This window comes from Xiphophorus couchianus, chromosome 2 (genome assembly GCF_001444195.1).
Source record: "Xiphophorus couchianus chromosome 2, X_couchianus-1.0, whole genome shotgun sequence".
In the NCBI taxonomy this organism is placed as follows: Eukaryota; Metazoa; Chordata; class Actinopteri; order Cyprinodontiformes; family Poeciliidae; genus Xiphophorus; species Xiphophorus couchianus.
The window spans coordinates 6,908,870-6,929,089 of record NC_040229.1 but is presented as its reverse complement, the minus strand read 5'-3'; the positions used below and the strand labels follow the sequence as shown (position 1 = coordinate 6,929,089).

The window sequence follows — 20,220 nt, the reverse complement described above, 5'->3', positions numbered from 1 at the left end:
AAGAATACCTCCACTGGGTGGTGTCTGGAGTACCGTGGTCTTCCACAGATGGAAGAAATTAATTAGAGCTCTTTAGAGCTACAGTTTATTAAACAGAAAATTAAACAATTAAGCAACTATAAATCATGATGAGGTTTGGTTGTTCTGTGAGATTTTTTTTTAACAGAGTAAAACTATCAAGGAAATGATTAAATCTGTTATTTGTTTTATAGTCAAACTTGCTTCTGAGATCATCCACCGGCTCTACTTCAGCAGCATCTGATGTTGCAGAGGTATGGCGACCTGAGTTACCGATCCAACACTAAAAAACGAGTAGAGAGGAGAAGATGGGGTGTTTCTAACCGACTGACCTACATCTCAATGAAAACATCTCAAGACAACAGAAATCTGATTCTTTAAAAACACAGATCCTTCTGAGTGCATCGGTCTGGGGTCTAGCAGTGGGACATCAGGGTAAAAATCAGATGAGAGGGTGTGAAACTTCTAGATCGCAGAGAGAAATTTTTGAACATTAATAATTTTGCACCCAGATTTTAGCAAAGAAAGCCGTCTTTGGTATTCCAGGTGAATTTAGTTGCTTACTCATACCTACTCTGCACAGCCAGCTGTCACTGGTAACATTAAGTCAACGAACTGATTCCCACTAAGTGGCAGAAGCTGCTGCCTCCAGTTCTGTTGTTGAGTTTCCTGGTGCCTTTATGAATGAGGACAAAATACCTCAAAGTTATTCATTGATTGTAAAATTCTTCTCACGGGACCGGACTGACGTAACGTGATGCTGTATGAAGATTCCAGCTCCTCATCTGACTGCCCACTTCAAAGGAGTGAAAGGATTTTTCTGTCCAATGTTGCGGATCTGAGGGGGAGTGTAAACAAAGAACAGTGGGCTGTTGGTGTGGGAGAGGTCTTGTCCTGCCAAATGTTTCCATATTTTCCTGCTGGGAATCTGCATGTAGGCTGCAGAAAATTTACGCAAACATTCAGTCACATGTAATCCCTGTCCCACCAAACAATCGATGGTTCGGAGGGTTTCCTTGCAGGGTGTTTAAAGCTTTGGAGTTGGTTGAAGCAGGTTTGTGAACTACAATAGATCTAAACAATAACAATTGTGTTGCAGCTTCTCTTAACACACAACCAATCCTCAACAAGAACTACAGGAGATTCGAAAAGTATTAACTTTTTCTAGGTTTGACGTTACAGACTTAATCATAATTGTTTTAAATTAATATCTTAAAATTTTATACACAAATACCCTATAATGACAATGTGGAAAATAGTTTTTGCAAATTTACTAAAAATAGAAAACCAAGAATTGGACAGTAGAATTATGCAAGTATTCCCAGCTTTGGTTAATACTTTGTTGATCAACCTTTGGCTCAATTACAGCCTTAAATCGTTTTGAATATGATGCCACCATCTTAACTTGGGGTGATGGTGGTAGGTGTTCGCCCTGCAGTGGGTGGGTCGTCGGCTCAATTCCCACTCCGCCTGCCGTTGTTGTTGTGTCCTGTTCTTCCTCACCCACCTTGCTGGTGTTGGTCAGAAGGGTCGATGGCACAATATGGCAGCCTTGCTTCTGTCAGACTACCCCAGGGCAGCTGTGGCTACTTTTTATTAAGGAATGCCTTTGGTCTGGTCACTCTACCATCTAGGCCTGATTGGTGGATTGCTGCGGAGAGGGCTGACCTTCTGGAAGGTTCTCCACAGATCAATGATGGAGCTCTGACAAAGTAACCATCAGGTTCTTGGTCTCCTCCCTGACTAAAGCTCTTCTTTCCCGGTCAGTTTAGACGGCCATCTAGTCCCAGACTTCCTCCATTGACCAGTGATGGAGGTCATGGAATTCACTAGGACTGACAGAGCAACAGAAATGTTTCTGGATCCTTCCCCAGATTTATGCCTTAAGACAATCTTTTGTCTGAGATCAGATAATTCCTTTGATTTCATGCTACCACTTTTGGCTATTTGTCTTTAATATAAAATGTGACCTGTGGGTTTATTCAAGTACATCAAAACCACAACCATGAGGTTCTCTCTTGCTGAGTGATGCTGCAAACATCATCGGACTCCTGCGCGCTCAGCCTGCTCACATTCCTGCCCACAACAGCGAGGAACAGACTAGTAATGGAGACACACCCAACTTAACTAAAACCAAACCAGACATTAACCAGCAAGAGTGAGACTTAACAATGGAGACTTTACTGTAACTGATGGAACCATGAATTCTGCTCTAAAAGAAAATCCTGAAGCAGGATCGGTTTGTAGCCTCAAACTCATTTAGGTGATGCAGCAGAACAATGGTCCAAAGCACATCAGTAAGTACGTTTCACTCAGGTGTGTGATAACTGCCCCCCTCCAAAAATGAAAGGATGACTGGATAGATAAAAATAATTAGGGCTGCAGCTGATGGTTACTTTAGTAACCGATTATTCTGACAACTAATCGGATAAAAAACATGTTTTGCTGATTTTTCATCTGAGCCTAGATGAAAAATATAAGAATTAGTATTAGACATTAAAAGATGTAAATACACTGAGTTTTTGCTCACATTTTTTTACTTTTGGATCTCAGAAATTTCCATGTCTTTTCTAGAAAATTGCTGAGATTAATCTCATAATTTGAGAATAAAAATTAAGCTTTTAATCCCAAATTTGAAACTTTGAAACTCAACAATTTCCACGGTTTTTCTTGATTTATTTTTATTTTTTTTAGATTAATCTCAGAATTTCTGTTTTTCTCGCAAACCATCGTATTTTTGACCCATAAAAACTGAGGGATGCCGAGGAAATGGGAGTACTGTTCATGTCTACCGCTAGAGGGCGGAAAAGGACAAACGCTCCTATTCGTCGGGGGCCGTCCCTGATGCTAGAGGAGGGTCATTATGTCTGGTTCCCCATCTCTTTGTACACTGAGTCAGAAAACCACGCTGCTTTAACACACACTTTCAGACACCGTGGACTCCTCGTGTCTGAGTCCGGCCTGAGCGTCAGTCAGAGTCCGTCCCGGATCGCGGGGGACAGACAGCGGAGAGGCGGCAGCTGCACGGAAGAAGAAGAAGAACGAGGAAGCAACCGCAGATGTCATCGGTGAAGAAAAGAAACTCCAACTCCTCTGGAGGCCGGGAAGAGGACCGGCAGGTGACCGAGAGGATGCTGTCTGCCGGCTCCAGTCCAGCCGAAACCCCGGTGAGCGACGCCCGGAGCCCCAGCAGCCTCCTGCCGGCGGAGGCAGCGGAGGACGGGGTCGCCCTGAAGCGGACCATCACCCTGATGAACGGCGTGGCCATCATCGTGGGCACAATCATCGGCTCGGGCATCTTCGTGACGCCGACCGGCGTGTTTCGGGAAGCGGGCTCGGTGGGTCTGTCCCTGATCGTGTGGGCGGTGTGCGGGGTGTTCTCCACGGTGGGAGCGCTGTGCTACGCGGAGCTCGGAACCACCATCAGCAAGTCCGGGGGGGACTACGCGTACATCCTGGAGGTGTACGGCTCCCTGCTGGCGTTCCTCAAGCTTTGGATCGAGCTGCTCATCATCCGACCCTCCTCCCAGTACATCGTTGCCTACGTGTTCGCGACCTACCTGCTGAAGCCCATCTTCCCGGTGTGCCCGGTACCGGAGCAAGGGGCCAAGCTAGTGGCCTGCCTCTGCATCCGTGAGTATCCTGGCAGAACCGAGCCCACTTCGGGTTCGGGTGATGCAACCTTTGGCTGATGTTGAGTTGGTGGTTGTGGTTGAAATACAGTTCCTGTCTCACCTGTACAGGTTCAGTAGCACGTGCGCTACTGTACAGACTGTTCTGCGCGCGCATTTCTCTAAGATAAAGGTGTAAAAGAGCCGCGTTATTACATCAGCTGCTGTTATGGTCACACGCTCATTTATCCTCTTCTACACGGTAATACAGTTTAATAAAAATGATTTAGTTTTTAAATATTCTGGCTACCATTGAGCCAAAACAAAACACAGAACTGGTATGATTTTGTTAAATGATTAGAGAAAAGTTTTTATATTCCATTGAAAACAGTTGATTTAGTTGTGAACTTTCATTTAGTGCAAGAAAACAAATGAAAAGCATAAAATATCAGTTCTGCATTTCAAATAACTGAGGCAAAATGCTGGGTAAATTTTTATTTGACACATGTATCTAGTCGTCTTGCAGCTATAAATGTATTATATTTTTATTGTGCCCCTTTCCAAACTACAGATCCAAACTTTCCCACTTTATGGATGATAATTCACTATTTCAAACATTCAAGGTTATGTAGGAGATATGAGAATAAATGGATTTTAATAAATGAACATTAAAGAATATAAATAGATTTTACTTCCATGCACTCCCTGGAATATATAAAACAAAAGTTGTGACATTATGCTTTATGCCTTAAGTACTTCTATACAAAATAATAAACATTTATTTGTTTTATCAATTAATGCAATTTACACAAATATAACACATCACTTCAACAATTCTAAATCATATTTTATATTTCTTCTATTTGAAAACAAACAGATTGCAGAAATTAAAAACAGTGTTGATGGCTCAGTTTTTAGCAATACTGTTGAAACATGAACAAATTAAACATTTTTTAAAATTTTGATTCTTTTTGTTGTTGAAAGAAATTTTTTTAAAAATTCCCATAAAACATACAAACAAACTAAGGATGATTAAATGATCATAGAAACCAAACTGGACTTTTGCAGCTTCACAATATCTGCTGAAATAATCAAACTAAATCAATCAATGTTATTGGTCCTCTGTAATCGTTGCTCCTGACTAAAGCCTTCAGGTTTCTGTTTTGTCTTCAGGTTCTGGTAACATTTAACACGGTTTGCTTTGTGCCTGAGTCTTAATGAGATTAACTCTGGATTATCATCTGCTTCGTCCAGTTTTCACCTCTCTCTGTTCGGGAATTGACAGGAAACTTCATTTTAACAAATCAGCTGCCTCACACACAAACACACACACACACACACACACACACACACACACACACACCATCTCTGTGTGAATGCACATGATGCTGATTGTGTGTTAATATAAATGAGGAGCCAGTTTGGTACCTAATCTCCAGACCGACTGAAGGCTAAATCCTGACTGAGACCACATGACTGAGCTGAACTCCTGGAGGCTCAAAGTGTGTGTCTGTGTGTGTGTGTGTGTGTGTGTGTGTGTCTGCATGTGGGGCGGTGCGTGTGTGTGTGTGTCATAAGGATTGCTCAGTGACATTTCCCCCACGTTCTTCTCCGTGTGTCTGTTTTTGTCCACATTCGTTCTAGACCTGTTGCAATAATCAATAAATTAATTAATCGCATGATAATTCAAAGCAAGCTGAATAATTTTTATTTGCATGATTTATAACTTTTCTCTCTTTCTACCAAAAATCGGATGAGAAAAATTCTCAGTCTTGTGCTTTGGTCTCAACTGGACCTTTTTATTTACAGAGACTTCATAATTCATTTTATTTGTTGTTTAATTTATTTTGGATATTTAAGATGTCTTCCAGTACGGTGTTAAATTAAATTCCAGTGTTAAATTAGAATCTAATGTTTCTAATGAGAATGTGTTCTTGCATTTTTATGCCATTACAACAATATTACTTAGAAATGGTCTCAAAACACAATATTATCGTTTATCGTGATAACTTCTGGGACAATTTATCGTCCAGCAGAATTTATCGTGACGGGACTAATTCTTCCTCTGTTTGACCTGCTTCTGTTTCTTTTTTTTTGGCGGACCCAGAACAATCCGGCCCGTTACTGTATGCGACCTCTTTCCCTTTGTGTTGTTGTGTTTGCCACAGAGCCTCATTGTGCCGCCTCATCCTCTGTTGTGGCTCCGACCTGATTTAGGAGCTTTGAATGGACCTGCTGCTTCAGTTAATCACTTCTAATGGGCTTTTTGGGCCCCTTCAGGGGATGTCGAGTACCAGCACTGTACATGCGCTTCTGAAAAGAGTTTTTCTTCTTTTGTTGTTTTTATTCTCCCACAGAAATGTTTCTCATTTCTGAGAAATTCAGGAACACTCCGTCTCTGCGGATGTAGACGGACTGCAGCAGCTATTCGCTGTTGCACAAATGTTCCTATATCTGTAGAGCAAAACTTTTTTTTCTTCATAGGAAATACTGCAGTTGTAGCACCAACCTCTGATATCAATCAATGAACATCTCCAGCACATCTTAAAGCTTTCTGTTTCATACCTTATTTCACCTAAACAGCCTCTGGAGGATATCTGTCATTTTCTCTATTTAAAACCACCTCTAATTTTAGCTCAAATTCTTCCTGTTAAACAGCATGAAGCACATTAAGGTGTGATAGAACAATCAGACTGTCAGACCTGATGATGGAATCGGTTCGATTGGGGAACAAAATTGCACATTTTCATTACAAATGTATGCAAAACGTTGTCAGTATTTCAATAACGGTGAAAAAACACATTTTTGTAATTGCAGTGTTTCCATTAAGTAAGAAAAGTAATTAAAATCACACATTAATAACTTTGTTCACACATTAAAAAGACAGAAGTTAGGTTTTTAGTCAGAACAGAGTTCGTTTTTTGGTCCATATCAGAGCACTCACACCACAACAACGAACCATATTTTGTCAATATGCAGTTTTCGATTAAAATGAGATTAACTGGGATTAATCAATCACAAACCCTTAAATTAACTAGGATTAATTTAAAACAGTTTTTTTTTATAATACCTCCTCTGTCTCCATCTTATTGCCTCGTCTTTCTCTGCAGTTTTGCTGACCTTCGTGAACTGCTACAGCGTGAAAGCGGCCACCAGGGTGCAGGACTTCTTTGCTGCCGCCAAACTCCTGGCGCTCACCCTCATCATCATCATCGGCTTCGTCAAGATCGGCCAAGGTACGTCGCTCGAGACGCTAATCCACACAACTTCCTGTGTGCGGTGGGCTTTTCCTTTCCTTTCCAAAAAACTATTTAGTATCTTTTAATATTTGTGACAAAACTGACAAGACAGTTTGCAGCAGTTAGCAATTATTACTAAAAATTAACTTTTATCGCATCGTCTAACTTTAATCATTTTGGGAAAATCCAACCCTTTATTAGTAGGAATCTATGGAAGCCCTGAAAGGCAAATAACTTGTTTATCTTTGTTTACGTTTTCTTTTCTCACATTACTGTAAGTTTTAAAGACGTATATTAAAACATTTTAGCTTTTTGTTTATTTTTTTTCTTTTAGGAACGTTTTTTTTTCCCAAAAAGGCAAGTGAGAAAGATAAACTAATGATGTAAATAAACTAATGAACAGTAAAGCTGTTAATAAAAATCTGTGGTGTAAATAAAGACTGTAGTGCCTCAAGTTACAGAACAAAGTAATACTTTGTTCTGTAACTTGAGGAAATACTTGAGGCAAGTATTGAGGAAATACTTTTCCAGTGCAACTCAAATATTTTTTTCTTGCCTTAGTTTCAGGACAGAACAAAAATTGCTTGGTTAAGAAATTATACAATGATCGTACAATCAAAAATACTTGATTTGTTCAGATATTGTACGTCAGTTTATTTATGTTTTTTTTATTTATTTGGTAGTTTTTCAGAAAAACTATGTCCTTGGAAAAAAAGACATAAATTGAAACCTTTAATATATATACAGTACAGACCAAAAGTTTGGACACACTTTCTAATTGAATCCAATGAGAAGATGTGTCCAAACTTTTGGTCTGTACTGTATATATTTTTTTAAATTGCAGAAATACAAAATTTAGTCTGACTTAGAAAATGATTCTTTAAAATTTGCCTTCCAGGGCTTCCGTAGAACCACTTTCTATGTCAAGAAGTTATTTTGCCGGTAAGGGTGTCTAGAAACTTTTATTTGATAATCCATTACTTTCCCTGGGATGTAAACAGAAGCCAGTTTCTTTTTAATTTTAAAAAACTTATGTGACATTTCTCATCTGTTTTTGAACTTTAATTTTCTTTCCCCATACTTGAGACCAAAGGAGACGTTTGAACTTTATTGCATTTTGAGGAATAAAATGTCTGAATTGTTTACTTAAAAGCATTCTCTCTTTCATATATTTGTTTTACTAGTTTTATTAGCCACTACAGAATGGAAGTAATTTTAGATACCTTGATTAGCAGAGTAATTGTTTACAGCAGCTCTACATCCTGTTTTTTCTGAACACCTGGCAGTTTCAGACTCTGATACCGAATACGAGAAACGACAAGATCCCGCCCAGTTCAGCCTGTAATGACTCGGTGTTGGCATGACTCAGACAGGAAGTGGGTCTACAAAATGTCGCAATGCTTTCCAGAGGAACGTTCAACAGGTTTATGTCAGCAAAACGAAGCTGCTATGATCCTAAATGCCAGAGGGGGCATACCAGCCTTCTGCTTCCTTTCCAGTGAGGAAAATCATGACTGCAGGCTTTAATCTCCACTTCTTCTTGTGGATGGTCTCTGCCAAGGCCAGCCGGTCTCTTATGGCTGCTTCACTTCCTGTTTGAACGCACCAAACAGAGCCGTATTAAGATAGCAGCCGTGTCAGACCAAACTTGTCAGGAGGAAATTCGAGACGAGGGAAGCCGACTATCAAGTCCTGCAGGGAAACCAAACAGAGACAACACAGATGTCTGTTTTGTCTTTTCGGCTGCAGCGTTTATTAATTCAAACAATGATGCCTTGGAGACGATCTCTGACGTGTCTGCAGCTGAGACCCGAATATTCCTCTCTGAACTGTTGCCATGCTGTGAGCTTCTGCTGCTTGCCTTACAGTTACAACACCAAACTGATAAAAACTGAAGTTTAGAGTGAAACAAAACAAAAGTTCACCACAGAAGCTGCTTGTTCTGACTTCTGGATGAAATGTTCTGTATGTTTCTGTCAAATTCTTGCTGGAAAATATCAGTTACTTCATGTTTGTGCAGAAGAAACTCAAGTTTCTGCTTCAGTCATAAAAACTGGAAGATTCTGAAAGTACAGAACTGAACCAGAACCGTTTTTTGGCAAGAAAATAAAACTCATCAGCGATCACTGCAGCCGTACCATGACCTGGCACTTCTTAAAGGTGACTTATTATCCTTCCTTGAAAAGGTTGGTATCAAATTATGGGCTTCACAAAATATGTTTACTACATTTTTTTGCGCATAATTATTCTTAGATAATGAGATTTAAGTCTTCTCAGTCCTTCCTATGTTGAGCTCCTTTCAGAATGAGCTGTTTTGTCACTTTAAATCCGAATAACCTTCTGCTGGCCACGCCCCCAACTCAACGATTACAATCGCACAGGAAAATGGCTGCAAATAAATGCGCAATTGTACAGCCGTACATCTTTGAAAAGCAGAAGTGGAACCTCATGCACAACCAACAGTAATGCACAAAGTGGTTTCTGGATGGTAAGTCAACAACAAAACACTTTTGCAGCAGCAATTCCACAGTGCATACTGTGGTTAAACCAACTGAGCAGATGGACTGGAGGTCTGCTTGGGTTGCTAGGTAACAGCGCAGTACTTGACTCATCAATCGGGAAGTTTTTGAAACAGCTTGTTTTCCAGACAGTGAAAAATATTAATTTATTGTCAAATTACCTTATGTTTTTTTTCAGTTCTTTGGCTGTTTTTAGAAGCAGTGGAAACCCAAATGGAAGTACAAAAACGTACAAAATTTGGCTTTTGTCCCCTTTTTTGTTGCTAAACGGGGACAAAAAGTTCCTTTTAGCGCACGATTTATAATTTGTTGATAGCTCTGCATAGAAAGTGCTGGATCCCCACTGTGGTTGCCTGTGCCTCAGGCTTTGTGACGTTATATTCAGAACAATTTTGAAACGGCTTGTTTTCCAAAAAACATAAAATTATTTCCAAAAAAACAAGATGTATTTTTTTAAGAACTTTTTTAGAAACAGCAGAGACTCAAATTTAAGCAAAATGTGAATTTTACATAATAGGTCCTCTTTAATGTAGAAATCCTAGCAGCTGTGATGAGAGTCGACATGTGTTTGCGTGGAGGTAGGAGGTCACAGGTCACAGATGGGATCAGCTGACCGGTGGGCGCTCCACACTGAGTGGAAACTGTTCAGTCTTGGAGAACAAAGAGAGGTCAGCAGGAAGGGAGGTGAGGAGGAGATCTGATGGGGCCAGAGAGTCCAGAGTTCATTATGAAAGCAGGTTTTAGCCGAACCCAATGCAGCATTGATTCATCAAATATCAATGAAAAATATCCAACAAGTATTTATGTCTCTTATAAAAAAGATAGTATATCCATTTCTGTTATCTCTGGAAAAGAAGGTGATTTAATAATGTTTAAGATAAACCTAATTAGACCTTCAGGCCCAGATGTGAGTTACATGTTGTGTAACTCATTGAACAAAGTGGAATATGGCAAAACTAACAATCAAGACAATACGGATAGTTTTTGGTTGTTTTAAACATCACTAACTGGAATTTGTGGAGGTAATGATAAATCAACATTTTTATAATTATGATAACTGTAGATCCCTAATTCATAGATGTGATTTTTTATGTATTTGTTTAACAGCCATGCTTGTTTGTTCATCTAAGTGTTTTATTCTGTAAACCTAATTTGTTCGTTTACTCAGAAGGTGAGGAGAGGAAACAGAACCCACTTCAAAATAAGAGCATGAACATAAACATCTACTTGAATAATTCTTAAGTCAATAACCAAAACTTCAACGCTTATCAAACTGAATTCAACTGTTTATAAAACAACCAAGTAAATTAGTACTTTGAAATTCATCCAGAAAAATGTATCTAGTGGAAGCTAAGTGCGCTGAACGTTTTCAAAGTTGGCAAAAACGCTGAACTAAATATTAGCTTCAATATTAGCACATTAGCAGTTTAGCAGAAGTGTTGATACCACTGCAAATGAGGTCAACAAAAAACTCTAAGTGAATAATTAAATAATTTTGGAGGAGATAAATTTAAAGCAAAAAACATTCACACTTTAGCATGATCTTGTCCAGATATATGTAACTAATGCAGCAGACCAGGAGTTCCTGTGTGGGAACTGGTTTGATGAGCGATAAGCAGGAAATCTCTGCCTCTGCTTCAGAAACTCTCTCCACCTCTGTTGTGCAGAAACCTGTTCAGGTTTCTTCCTGGAGCGTGACGATTAACTCCTCTGATTTGTCTTTTTAAGAGTCCCGTCTGATCTGGTGTTTGCTCTCTCATCCCGCTCCTTCTAATGACTGTTTAGATCAGACTCCTCCGATCATTTTTTATCTCCGATCATTACACCTAAGCTGGCTGTAATTAGATCAGCAAACACAAGCGCCGAGCTCCCTGGCTCCTGATTGGCTGTTGGAGTGCAGCCTTTAAAACATGGTAAAGTACTGGGAAGCTTCATATTGAGGTCATGTCATTATTACTTTTTTTTTTTTTTTTGCAAGTTCCAGGTTCTTTTCACACTTTTGAGACTTTTAGTTCAGTGCCTCACTATCAGGAATGTGGTTTCCTCACCTTTCAGATTTCTTTTTGCTGACTGACAGGAGAGTGACTCGGGAGGCGTCTCAGATAAGAGGCCAGATTAATCAGATTAACCAGGTGGCCGGCCATGCTGTTTGCTACAAACATTGAGGTTAAGTCCTCTCCTCAGACAGAGTTGGTTCACATCACACCCTGATTACAGCTGCAAGGTTTCCTCAACCTCCTGCATGTTGCCGTCTCACCTAACAGTTAAATAAAGTTTTCCTCTTGGTAAAAGTGACTGTCGACACGTTGAAGTGATTCATTCATGAACTCTTTGAGATGAATTTAATGTGTTTACTCTGACTGAGTCAGAGTTGGTCCTTCCCTCTGCACTGACATGTGGAGGAAAACTTCATTCATCTTCATCTTAAGAGCAGAGCTGACCTATTTAATACTTTAATACAAATTAAACACAGTCACCGTCTGTTAACAAAGCCTAACCCAGAAAAGGTAAATGTATCATCTTCTTGTTTAATCCGCTTTAATTGAACTCCAGTTCGTTGCCTAGAAAGTCCGGTTCATTTAGGGAGGCTTGAGTAACTGATCAAACTCGGATTCAGACCAAAAAATCAGAACTCTGTTCCTCCTACAAACCTTCAGTCTTGGTTTGGTGGAAGCGGACCAGAGACCGCTCCAAATGCAGGAAATGGACTAGAGGAGAAATCCTACAACCGCTAAAATCTGACGCCGCGTCATTTTTGTTTGTTTTGTGAAGAAGAAGAAGTTGCACTCAGTGGGCCTGATGTCTTTTATCAGTTTATTTCTAAAGGGAGAGGAATTAGTGATAAATATGAAGATAAACAGCGAACTCAGCCTTTTTGTTGTTCTCTGGATCATAACTATAAACTATTTGCACATTTTTCACAGAGTATATCTAAACTTTTCAAACAAAAAAGCAGATTGGGAAGCTGATATACCTAGGCACAGTGCTATTGGCTTGGCCTTTACAGCCATTCATTTTCCTTGTTGCTGATTGGCTGAACAGAGCAGATAGAGGAAAGTCATGAATGCTAGCTAGCTACCTTCTGCGTTGTGCTAAGACATTTTCCACTGTGTGAAATTATCATGTAGAAAATAGAGAAATGGAGTTCAATTCATTTTTGTGAAAAACAGATTGTTTATTTGCACTGAATTGTCATTTTCAACCTCGACTGCCACGCACAACCAGTCACAACACATTTTTAATCTGTTAGCTCCACAACTGGATTCATTTTAATAAAACTTTAATAAAACTTTTGAATTTTTTGACCAAATTTAAAAGATTTTACTATATTTTTAAATGCTCACTGGGAATTCAACCAGATAAATCTAGAAATAAACACGCTCTGCAAAATGTTGAAGTACTGCATAATGTTTTACATTTTAATGTCACAAAATACAGTTTCAACAAATAAATAAAAACACTTTTTCTTTATAAATTTTTTAGGACAGCTTCTTATTTCCAGCATTCTTATTCATTGGCCCTATTATTTCCATAATTTAATGTACAAATAAGTAGAAAAATTACAAATTGTACCTCAGAGGAATGTTGGCGTACCTTGCACAGGCATGAGGTTGTTAGCAACGTTAAGCGGTTTGCCACACATGGATGGTTTCCTCCTGCCGTCCAGACCATCGGCCCAGCCCAGCGGAGAGTTTCCCACGCCGGCTTACAGCTAACCCTCGCTGAACCAACACGGCCCGGAGCCGTTGGTTTAGCGACCGTCGCCAGGTCTGAGAATGTGCGTCCAGGGGAACAGGAATGTGACCCTGAGCCGCTCAAACCAGCAGAAACCTGAAAATCAGAGAGTTTTAGATGCTTCAAAGTTCGACCTATCATGTCTGAACAACTGGATGATTTGGATCCTATTTCACAAGCTCCATATGCCAATGTTTGGTTTTTGTTCTTCTTAGCAATTAGTCCATTCAAATGGGGCAGATTTATGGTGAAGCATTGTTGTTTTTCCTCCAGCTTGGACCAAAACAGCCTGATTTTATTTGCTGTTTTGCCTTTTTTCTCCTTTTTTCTGCTCTGAGTTATGTGTTTATTTTGTTTTTTGTTTTATTTCAGGTGGAACAGATGAACTTCTTCCTGAAAACTCTTTTAAAGGATCCAGTTATGAGTTTGGTAACATCGGCTTGGCGCTCTACAGCGGACTCTTTGCCTACGGTGGCTGGTGAGTCCAAAATTACCTGAGCCATGTGAACAGATTACAGGCGTGTAGATCCATTCATTCATCTATCCATCCAATTAACTCATCCATTCATCTACTTGATGGATGAGCAATTGATGATTCATCCATTGATTGGATGTTGGATTCATCCATCCAACAAGCCAAACCACCATTCATCCATCCAACCAATGGACTTATCCCTCATGCATCCAACCAACCAATCATCCACCCAACCCAACCAACTAACCAACTCTTGTCCAACCAACCAAGCTGTAACTACGTGGTGATTTAGATTGCTTTTCTACCTCTCATTGTTTTCAGTCATTGATTGTTCATAGTTTGTTTGCCTTCCTGACGGAGCATTTCAGAGTCTCTGATTATTCAGCATCTTCTTCTTTCTCCTCTAAACCCATCATTGAGTGAATTCCAGTCCTAACAGGCTGATCAGTAGAAATCTGCATTGTCACCTTTTCACAATCTTATCTAAAACATTTAGTTTAACTTCTGTGTCTTTTGTTTGCAGGAACTACTTGAACTTTGTCACTGAAGAAATGATCGAGCCTTACAAGTAGGTTGTTGTCGTTTTTATCAGCATTGAGAGGCTGCAGTGTGAGCTGTTGTAATCGACTGTTTGGTGTCTGTGTGTGGTCCAGAAACCTTCCTCGAGCCATCATCATCTCTCTGCCCATCGTCACCACTGTGTATGTTCTCACCAACCTGGCCTACTTCACCACCATCTCTCCCGAAGACATGCTCAGCTCTGAGGCTGTCGCTGTGGTGAGTTCACACCACAGTTTTCTTGAAAAAACAAGGACATTTTTGAGCTCTTCAAGTTAAAAAATCTTCTAGGAAAAAATACTTACAAATTTTGAGATTAGTCTCAAAACGTAAATTTCAAACAGGAGTTTCAGAAGTAGAAAATTTTCTAGAAAAAAAAACAAGAAAATATCAAATACTTGGTAGTCAAATATCAGACATATTTGAGAAAATATGTCAGATATTTGAGAAAAAACATGACGTTTGAACTTTTCAGATTGTTTTCCTAGCAAAATTTAAACTTTTCAAACTTCAGAAATTTGTTTGGTGGAAATTTTCTCATTTTTTATCTCCAATTTGATTTAGTTGTTTCTCACATCAAAAATGAAAATATTTAAAACCATAAATGCCAGGTTTTCTGTGCGCAGTGTAACAGGCAGATTTAAAGGTAGCACACAGTCTGATCCAACTCTATCCACTTCACAACATAAGATAAGACAAAAAAAAAGGTTCACTGGTTCATCTGGTGTCATGGCTTCTTCCTCTCTGAGTGACTTCAGTTTCTCCCATTTGGCTTCCAACTGATCCATTATTATAGCCGCTCATTCTGGTTTTGTGCTGAACTTCCTCCATCACCTTCTTACTTAATGGAACCAGATTTATTATTGTGCTGGAAATTGTTTGTAAGTCTTTGCGCGTGTTTCCTGCAGGACTTTGGGAACTACCACCTGGGCCCCATGGCGTGGATCATCCCCGTGTTTGTGGGCCTGTCGTGTTTCGGTTCAGTCAACGGTTCACTCTTCACATCATCCAGGTAACGCCCGAGTTTTATACGATCCAGGCCTTCTGAAGCTGCTTTTACATTAATCATAAAATTGTGCAAATTGAAATTCTGAAAATAAATTTGCTTAATACATGCGCCCATTTAGAAAAAGCTAAAAAAAATTTGATTAAAAATAGTTTTTGGGCTAGAATGAGGCAGTTTTTCAGATGTATTTAGATGGATGTATTTTGCAAAACTGCAATGGAAAGACTTTTTTGCATCACATAGGTCATTTGATCAACAACTGGATGTTACTACTGGCAGAAACGCCAAAGAGAACAACAGGAAGTAGGAAGATGATGATGGTTTGTTTTAGTTTTTTGGACAACATGCTGGTGGTCCTCCAGAGTTCTCACATCATCACAGTTCATAAAAAGTTATGTGCCTTTCAAAAACGTTAAATCGCCAAACGCTGCATACATAACTTCTCCCAAGTAGGCGGGGCTTGTTACTCCAACGCCTGAATAAGACGCCGACGTCTCTTCTGATTGGCTGATAGACGATGAGCGCTAGCGCCATTGTTGCATTTATATATATATATATATATATATATATATATATAGAAAAACCAAAGATATGAAAATACAACAGGACTTAAAGTACAAACACAGCAGAGGTGGACTATATCCACACTCACAGCATATGGCCACAAGATGAAGACAAAACTTCATCCCAGCCCCGTAAACAATTCTCCATACAGATCAGATTAAAAATCAGATTATATATATATATATATATATATATATATATATATATATATATATATATATATATATAGAGAGAGAGAGAGAGAGAGAGAGAGCTGTCTATATCCGTCACCGCCATTATTTTTAATGACTTGTTACATGAACGATCTTATTCAGGTGTGATTTTAATTTGTTTTCTTATTTAATGGAAACATTGTGTTTTTGTTCAACATTAGCAGAATATTAGGGGTGCACCGATGGCAGTTTTCTGGCTGATCGCCGATCTTTGTTTTTGATTTTTATACTTTTGCTGAGGTAGATCAGATCAGGGGATGAAATCAGCTGCACATGTAGGTATCGGCCAATCACAGGTCTTCCAAAATTAAGGAAATCTGCTGGCCGATAAATTGCTGCAACCCCTACAGGATAAAAATTTGTGTTCATTTGACATGGAAATGCAGCTTGAATAACTACCATCGGTTTGGTTCGCTCATCTTCTCCAACCTCTCAGGTTATTCTTTGTGGGGTCGCGGGAGGGTCACCTGCCCAGCCTGCTGTCCATGATCCACCCCACGCTGCTGACGCCGCTGCCCTCACTTATATTCACGGTGCGTAATTGTAGTTTTTCTTTTTAAGTTTAATTTTTACGTTAAACATGACATCCATGTCAGGTTTAGACCGGCCGAATAACCGACGCGATGCGCTCTTCTCTCTCCAGTGTTTGATGACGTTGCTCTACGCTTTCTCCAACGACATCTTCTCCGTCATCAACTTCTTCAGCTTTTTCAACTGGCTCTGCATCGCCATGGCGATCGTCGGAATGATGTGGCTCCGCTACAAGAAGCCCGACCTGGAGCGGCCGATTAAGGCGAGTTAACGCAGAACGACAGGAACGGGGCAGAGCGATCGCAGTGTCTCGCCGACTCCCGTAAACTTTGTTTTAACTTTGGCAGCACAAAAACCTTCCTCTCTGTCCCACAAACAAAGATCTATTCAGAGCCGAATCAAATGGTTCGGCGCTGAACAAAGAGCAGAAATGAAGCGGGAAGCTCATCATCTGCAGGGTAGCTGTTGGTGTCTGCATGCTGGGAGTCGGTGGTTAGTTTCTGCTAAATATTTCCCAGCAGTCAGCCTCTCTGAAGTTACTGAAAAATGAGGGTTTTTGAATTTACCACGTGAAAAAAATATTTAAAGCTGACATTTTCCCCCAGAAAGTGAGATCTCCTAAACAATTTGCATCATTGAAGCTGTTTGCTCTCAGGTGCTCATCTGCCTTAAAGTCAAAGTGAGGAGAGACGCAGCTGATTAACGAGCGGACGTTAATGGACAGACGTTTATTACCGGACAACAGGATGGGTTGTCCTCTTCTAAAACCAGCAGCAAAAACGTCCTGAGCCTGCAGCGTTTTTATTCCCATTTCATCATTATGAAGTGATTCATTCCTTATTTTAAAGGACATTTCCTTCTAAGGACACAGATTTTCTAGGAACTGGCAGTTTTCACGCCTGAAGAGTTTGGGACTTGTCCAGTTGCCATGGTTCCAACACAGTCTGGAAAAGTCAGGAGGTGGATTGTTTCACACACCTGGATAAATATGGAAAAAATATTTCAGTTTGTGGATTTTTTTCTCCCTTATCCGTTATGTAAATATCATCTCCACCCATTCATAAACTGGGACACGGAAACTGAGCAGGAAGTCAGGAATGTTTTCTGTTAGAGGAACTCATCTCTGACCTGTGAAGGTCGTTAAAGGTGACCTATCGTGCTTCGTTGAGCAGGTCTATATGGTCTAAAAAACAACTTTACTGTTAAAGATTTGAACAGTTTTCATGAAAACCGGACTTTCTGTCTCCGCCGCTGCAGGTGAACATCCTGCTGCCGGTGAGCTTCGTCCTCGCCTGCCTCTTCCTCATCATCGTGTCTTTCTGGAAGACGCCGAAGGAATGCGCCATCGGCTTCGGCATCATCGCCACTGGACTGCCCGTCTACTTCATCGGCGTTCGGTGGAAGAATAAACCCAAGTGGATGATCCGCGCCATCTGTGAGTGAAATTATGAATCTGTATTTCCTGAAGTGATGATGATGATGGAGCTCAGGAGGACCAATCAAAGCAAAAGTTCATGAATCATAAAAAAATCCAACAAACATACACTTCAGTATAAATATTCTTAAGATACGTTACATAAAGACTAAATAAAATCAGTGAAGTAGGTTTAGGAAATGTGTTTCTTTTACTAAACAAAATCCACTCATTAGATTATTTCTATTTTATTTATTTACAATTAATTTTTATTCAATATTTCAGTCTAAAGTAATCCTGCAGCATTGAGTTAAATTAAACATTAAAGTTAAATAAATATGGATGTTGCTTTTATTTGGAGGTTTTTTGTTACTTTTCTGCAGATTTTCTGGTTGAATCTGAGCAGAAAATGGCCGACAGTAACACAAACTCTGGATTTGTTGTGTTCGCAGTAACGACCACCGCCTGGTGTCAGAAGGTCATGGAGGTCGTCCCTCAGGAGTCCTAAAAGACCATCTGCCTTTTTTTTCTTCTTCTATTTTTTACTTGGCCTCTGACATCACACAAGATGAAGTTTGACCTCAGCTGACGTTTCTCTAACCCCGCTCTGTCTCAGACTAATATACACACACACACACACACACCCATGTTGTGCAGACTGCTGATTAGGACCAAGTCTTCGTCGTTGTCTTGTTTTTATGTTACCATGGTGATTCAGACGTTGTTGGTTTTACGTGTTTTTACTGGATTTATGAAGTTTGTATTTTTTTTAGCTGTTATTTAAATGTTTTTCCGGAGCCTGAGGATTTGGTGTTGAACCTGGGTTGCCGTGGCGCTCCTGACCTCTCCTGACCTCTCCTGACCTTTCCTGACCTCTCATGGTGCATCTGAGGCCTAACAGAGGCGGTTTCGGTTGGTTTCTGTTTCGTGGGTTATTTCGTTTTCTACATCTGAAGGATTCAGGTGTTTTCCGTTCAAAGCCCACGTCTCATTCGGTTTGTGAGCTGTGAGGTCGGACTGGGGTCACCAGGGGTCACATAAGAGGCGCCGCTTCAGGCCGTTTAAGTACCACTCAGTGTTATCAGGCAGAGCCGATAAAATCTTGTATTTTCTCTCAAAATGACAAACGTTTTTTACGAGTTTTGTTCTGTTTTTGTTGTTTTTGGTAAAACGGAGGCCTTTGCGCACCACGTCTGTGTTTGGTGTTCAATATGAACATTTTTCGTTCTCTATAAACATCAGCATATGTGACGGTTTCCTTCCAAGCAATCAGACCTTATAGCTGCAGTACGTAACTTTTGTTTTTAAAAAATGTTTTTTTACATGTTTGATAAAACTGTGACCATGTCCTGATTGTTTAATGTGAGACAGATAATATGTGAAAAGATCAATTTCCTCCACCTTATACATTTGCTACTGCCGCTGTCTGAAGAAATTTACCACGCTCAAAAAAATCTACCAATCAGAACCAGGAGGCGGGTGTTAGCGCTGTCAATCATCCTCGTGAATGCGCTTCTAAATGTCCTAATGGCGGAGAAACAACTTACTGTTTCAGGAAAACTGTTTTTCTCATATCAACGGTGGCCATGCTAACTAGCCTTAGCATTCATAACAGGTCCTGCCTCCTGGCTCTGATTGGTTGTTTCTAGTTAGAGAAAACAGATTGTTTGTTTTTCACAGATTATTTGTCTCATACAACTGTTTCAACAAATTTTTATAAAGGTTTCATACTGCAGCTTTAAGGCAATATTCAGGAGTTCTGTTTTCTGACGGTTTTTCAATGTAGTTTTTCATTCATTCATTTGACTTTTCATTCATTCATTTGACTTTTTTTCTTATTTAAAATGTAAATTCTGCCCTATTATTTATTCATTTGTCACTGTATGTTTTGCAAACCACCACCCTCTCTCTTTCATTTCCCTTTTTCTTTCATTCACCAATAACAGAAACAAAGAGTTTTGCACTGATTTGTCCTCCATTCTGACCTTTCACCCAGGCAGACATTAATCAGAAACCAGATTTAAATTACATCTTTAGGCGCTTTCTTGTCAGCCATCTTGTTTTTGTTTTTTATATCCCCATTTCTTTGGCTGAATCTTTTTCTGAAGATGACACAGTTTGACACAAAAACCTAAAAGCAGCAAAATACTGAAAGACCTTCTAGAAACCTGTAGATCAAATTACATTTGATTCAAAGCTAAATATTATAAACTGGTGTTTATTTTGGACAATATAAGCTGAGTGTCAGCCAAACTGAAAATTTACGCCTAATACTGAATGGTTTTGCTTTGTTTAATTACTTTTAGGAGCTAAACTGAGCACAAAAAGTCAAGAAGTT

General features: G+C 39.7%; 1 protein-coding gene across 1 annotated transcript; it reads left to right on the top strand.

The window, feature by feature from the left end:
- The first annotated feature begins 2,664 nt into the window (after positions 1-2,664).
- On the top strand, positions 2,665-19,250 carry slc7a5 (solute carrier family 7 member 5). Its single transcript, XM_028037920.1, has 10 exons — positions 2,665-3,651; positions 6,740-6,865; positions 13,495-13,600; positions 14,121-14,165; positions 14,251-14,374; positions 15,064-15,167; positions 16,374-16,470; positions 16,581-16,730; positions 17,726-17,903; positions 18,335-19,250. Exons 1-10 carry the CDS (start codon positions 3,078-3,080, stop codon positions 18,388-18,390), a joined length of 1,560 nt encoding a protein of 519 aa, XP_027893721.1. The 5' UTR covers positions 2,665-3,077; the 3' UTR covers positions 18,391-19,250.
- The last annotated feature ends 970 nt before the right edge of the window (positions 19,251-20,220 follow it).

What these genes read in the sequence shown, in the direction of transcription:
- slc7a5 (XM_028037920.1), top strand. Translation starts at nt 3,078, where the DNA reads ATGTCATCGGTGAAGAAAAGAAACTCCAACTCCTCTGGAGGCCGGGAA. An exon ending in GAAATGATCGAGCCTTACAA is followed by an intron (nt 14,166 to 14,250) that starts GTAGGTTGTTGT and finishes TGTGTGGTCCAG; the next exon opens with AAACCTTCCTCGAGCCATCA. An exon ending in GTGGATGATCCGCGCCATCT is followed by an intron (nt 17,904 to 18,334) that starts GTGAGTGAAATT and finishes TTGTGTTCGCAG; the next exon opens with TAACGACCACCGCCTGGTGT.